At 34.0% G+C, this 4,084-nt stretch overlaps 1 protein-coding gene across 2 annotated transcripts; it reads left to right on the forward strand.

Annotated features, from left to right (window-relative positions):
- The first annotated feature begins 521 nt into the window (after positions 1-521).
- On the forward strand, positions 522-3,671 carry LOC124920584. 2 transcript variants are annotated; one of them, XM_047461095.1, is made up of 7 exons: positions 522-668; positions 1,139-1,246; positions 1,323-2,020; positions 2,263-2,631; positions 2,724-2,789; positions 2,872-2,966; positions 3,222-3,671. In XM_047461095.1, exons 1-7 carry the CDS (start codon positions 662-664, stop codon positions 3,316-3,318), a joined length of 1,440 nt encoding a protein of 479 aa, XP_047317051.1. In that variant the 5' UTR covers positions 522-661; the 3' UTR covers positions 3,319-3,671. The 2 variants fall into 2 exon arrangements, with proteins under 2 accessions (XP_047317051.1, XP_047317053.1); XM_047461097.1 differs by having other exon boundaries at positions 2,730-2,789.
- Positions 3,672-4,084: the final 413 nt, after the last annotated feature.

Genomic DNA, 4,084 nt, shown 5'->3' on the forward strand with positions numbered 1-4,084 from the left:
GATTTGATCTGGCTATGATTTGATCAAAATGGAAGAAAAGCGCGCCATATTTTTTCTTTCTCTTCTACCGTGGATTTTTTTTCCACTGCTATCAGGCGGGAGATCGCTTCCCAGTATCGCTTTCTCTATCATTCCTCTAAGAAAAAAACAATTTCAAACAAAAATAAATTTACATGAAACAATTTTACACAAAAATTATGTATATAAATATATAAAAAATAAACATTATATATGTTATACCAATTAAGTATACAATGATTATAATTTCTTTTAAAAAAAAAATATCAAGATCAAACAAAATCCTAATGTATAACTATGATTCCAAGATCTTACAAATCAATAAAAATGTTTAGATCATATGAATAATATGAAATTGAAATGATATTTGTGCTAAGAATTTGTAGATATGATCATATGGGATAAAATTTGACTTAGTCACTAGTTTTTTCTTTAATAATAAAAAACAAATTTGATACAAATAATAAAATAACGAAATTTGTATAAGAAAAGCTAATATTTTGCTTGCTTCCAAAACTTCTCTTTTGAAGGGTTTATCATCTCTCTCTGCACTGGATCATTGAAGTTTCCGTCAAGTTTATATGGGTTTTGAGTCTTCATAGAAACCCAGAAAGCGGTTCTAGAGATTCGAGGACTTTGAACCATGGAAGGTACAAGATATAATGTTGATTCGTAGTATTCAAATTGTCGCTCAATTCAGTTCACGAATTTAGAGGATCTCAGATCCATGCTGATGATCAAATTGGCTTTTTTTTTGTACACTGATTCTGTCCCCGAATCACTTCCTCGTATTTGTTTCCTGAAACCCTATTTGTGGGTTGTTCTTTTCATGATTTTTTCTTTCGATTGCCCAAACATTTTATCGAGCAGGATTTTGATCAAATGAACACCTTATTTAGGGTTGATGATCAATATGTATCGAAACATGTATAACCTTTGTATGTACATATATTCTTAGTTTTCTTTCACTTGTTGCTATTCAATGTTGAGTTGCTCAGCAGAATGTTTTGTTTGTAAAATGATTTCAATTGTCTTGTTGGTGTTTCAATAAATAAATACATTAATCCTAACCTCAAAAGACAAACTAGTAGTCTCACACTACATGTTATTGATTTCTCAGATCCATGTAATGTACAGTCCGAAGATAATAAATCTCTTCCAGATAAAAACAAGAAAAGGAAACTAAAGACCCCGACCCAAATAGAGGCATTGGAGAGATTCTATGTTGGTATGTGTTCTTTGTTCTCTTACAATCACTATATTTAAGTTTTCTCTATAGAGTATTAATTCTTCTCAATTAACAGATCATAAGTACCCAACTGAACAGATGAAAGCTCAATTAGCTGAATCCATTGGTTTGATGGAAAAACAAGTTTCAGGATGGTTCTGCCACAGAAGATTGAAAGACAAGAGATCGTTAGGTGGTGAAACATGTGATAATGTGAGACAAGATCGTTTGAGTGGCATTGTTATTCAGGATCATGCAAGTGGACATAGTCAGGATTCTTGTGGTAGTAGTAAAGAAGGGGATAATAATAACCACTTTGATCTCAAAGAGGCAGAAAGCAAAAGATTTATTGGATTTGGTCGTCACAAAGAAGAAGAAGAAGAAGAGACCGACTTAGATGATACATCTTCTGGAGATAGCATTCCTGTCCAGAAAAGATACTTACCCAGAGATCAGCAGCAACCTTATATGAATGTGGAAAATTCAAAATATCTAGCGATGATGTGCAGCAGGAACATTGTTCCTGCAGATTCAAAGCAGTTGCAAGTGAAGAAGACTAGACCGTCTGGTTATTTAAAACTGAAGGCTCCGGTTGAGAATCCTGCTATAACCGCTGTTAAGAGGCAACTGGGTAGACATTATCTTGTCGATGGACCACCTTTAGGGGTTGAATTTGATTCCATTCCTCCTGATGCATTTGATTCTCCAACTCCAGATCACATCATGAACAAATCTGAATTTATTGGAACCAACGAACAATTTGAGTCTGGCATGGTATGTTGAATTCTGTCAAATGTTCCTATTTTTGTCTCATTTTACAAATTCGGATCTTTTATTTTGAAGAGACTCGATATTCTTTCATCTATTGGTCAGTTCATTCACTATTTATCAACACAATCTTCAATTTTTTTATATTTAATTTTCTCTATATGATTGAGCATCATCATGCCCATGAAAAACGTTAAAATCCCAACAAAAACAGATTTTAATTGTTTATATTTGTTTTCCTTCTTTAGAGACATGGGGCATACAATTGCAGGACAAACTCACAAAACCTGGATGTAGATGGGCTAAGATCCAAATTCATTCTAGGGCCTGATCCTCGGGAATATTACTCCAGCTCAACCATTAGTCCATTTCCAAACAAAAGTTCGTCAGAACATATGCATGAAGATTATTCTGGAGAAATGTCTCCATATGATGATAGAATATTGACCAAACATTCTGTACCCAGAAACTATGCTCGGGCTTATAAACACAGAACAAGTGCAGAAACAGAATCCTCTTTCTGCAAATCTTATGAACAAAACACTGAGGCTGCCCAAGCTAAGCATTTGTTTACTCATAATATGGAGGATAGAAAGGCTTCTAGAAGCATAGATAAGGTTCAATCAAACTCTGTCTTCCTTTTTTGCTTCTATGATGTATAACTTCCCAAGTATTTCAATGTTTTCTCATCCTTCTTCCAACAATGAAGGTGCAGGAAAGTAATGCAAAGTATTACCATTCAGCCTTGGCAGTTCAGCCACAGAGAGAAAAGAAAGTTAATATTATTCTTTGCTTGTTCTCATTCTTTAGTTTGTATAATTTCTCTTCAGTTTTGACAATTTTCCAATTGCTTGAAGGTTATGACAAGAGTCCAAGATGAACCGCCAGAGTATCAGAACACAAGAAAAGCACCACAAGTTGAGATGCCAGTCTGGACCAATCAGCTGAAAAGGTAACTGCATTCCATTTGAAATTTTGAACCATCCTTTGACTTTTCTGGGATTTCCTCAATATCTGATTCTATATATCTTCTTGCTCATCTTTATGCGATTTCCTCAATAATACATAAAAACAGTTTTGGGGAGAAATCTTTCCAAAAGCAAAATTATGAAAAAAGAGAAATATAGTCACTTGTTTTTTTGCTTCAAGTTACCATGGGCATTTAAATGATAATTGATGAATTGCCAAATTTCGGTTTATTTTTCAGTGATTTCACCAGATCTGCTATTGACCATGTGCCATCTAGTTTAAGTGACGATGAAACTGCAACGACACCTTCTACTTCTTCTTCAGAGGAGGATTGAGAAATAGCTGGGAGATGGTCCAGGCAAATCTCAACGGTGGCGAGTCACATCCATCATTTGTGGATTTGAAGCCGGTTATTGGATGATTAGAAATGGTAAACTCTTGTTATCGTATAGAGAATGCTCTGCAGTAAATGTGTTAGTTACCCTTTATTAATTCAAAATCATTTGATTTTTTCTTTCTAATTTGACACCTTAGCACAGCTAACTTTCTGGAATAAATATATGTCATGATCTTATAATAGAATAGTATTGGGAAGGATTAATATGAGCTAAATATATACTTAAAAAGCTATGGTTTGATGATCCCACTTCTTCTTAGCTTTCAATAAAGTGCATGCTCTTAATCAACATGTCATGTGTATTGTGTAATGATGTAATGAGAGTTTCTGTTATGCACGCATCACAGGGTCCCCCCCTCCTATTTCAGTTTGCTGATTACTTTCATTTTAACAATCAAAATACATCATTCATTCTTCTTAAATAAAAAGAACCACTGTTTCGAAACATGCTATAGTAAAGAAGAAGAAGATGATACTTTGCTAAGCTTATTATTCATTTTTGGTGTTTGTGAGTTACCTTATCGAGTCGGTTTCTTTATGATGTGATTGATTTGGTGCAGTTTAACCAATCCAGACAATTTTATGGGTTGATTTGCTGCTTCAACACAAAATGAAAAGATTGATTAATGAAAAAAGGAGTAGACAAGATCGGGCCTTTTTCATTTGGCAGAATTCCCAAAGGGATATGGAAAAACCAAAAATAT

The sequence above is a fragment of the Impatiens glandulifera genome, chromosome 1 (genome assembly GCF_907164915.1).
Source record: "Impatiens glandulifera chromosome 1, dImpGla2.1, whole genome shotgun sequence".
In the NCBI taxonomy this organism is placed as follows: Eukaryota; Viridiplantae; Streptophyta; class Magnoliopsida; order Ericales; family Balsaminaceae; genus Impatiens; species Impatiens glandulifera.

What these genes read in the sequence shown, in the direction of transcription:
- LOC124920584 (XM_047461095.1), top strand. An exon ending in AACAATTTGAGTCTGGCATG is followed by an intron (nt 2,021 to 2,262) that starts GTATGTTGAATT and finishes TTCCTTCTTTAG; the next exon opens with AGACATGGGGCATACAATTG. An exon ending in AGCCACAGAGAGAAAAGAAA is followed by an intron (nt 2,790 to 2,871) that starts GTTAATATTATT and finishes AATTGCTTGAAG; the next exon opens with GTTATGACAAGAGTCCAAGA.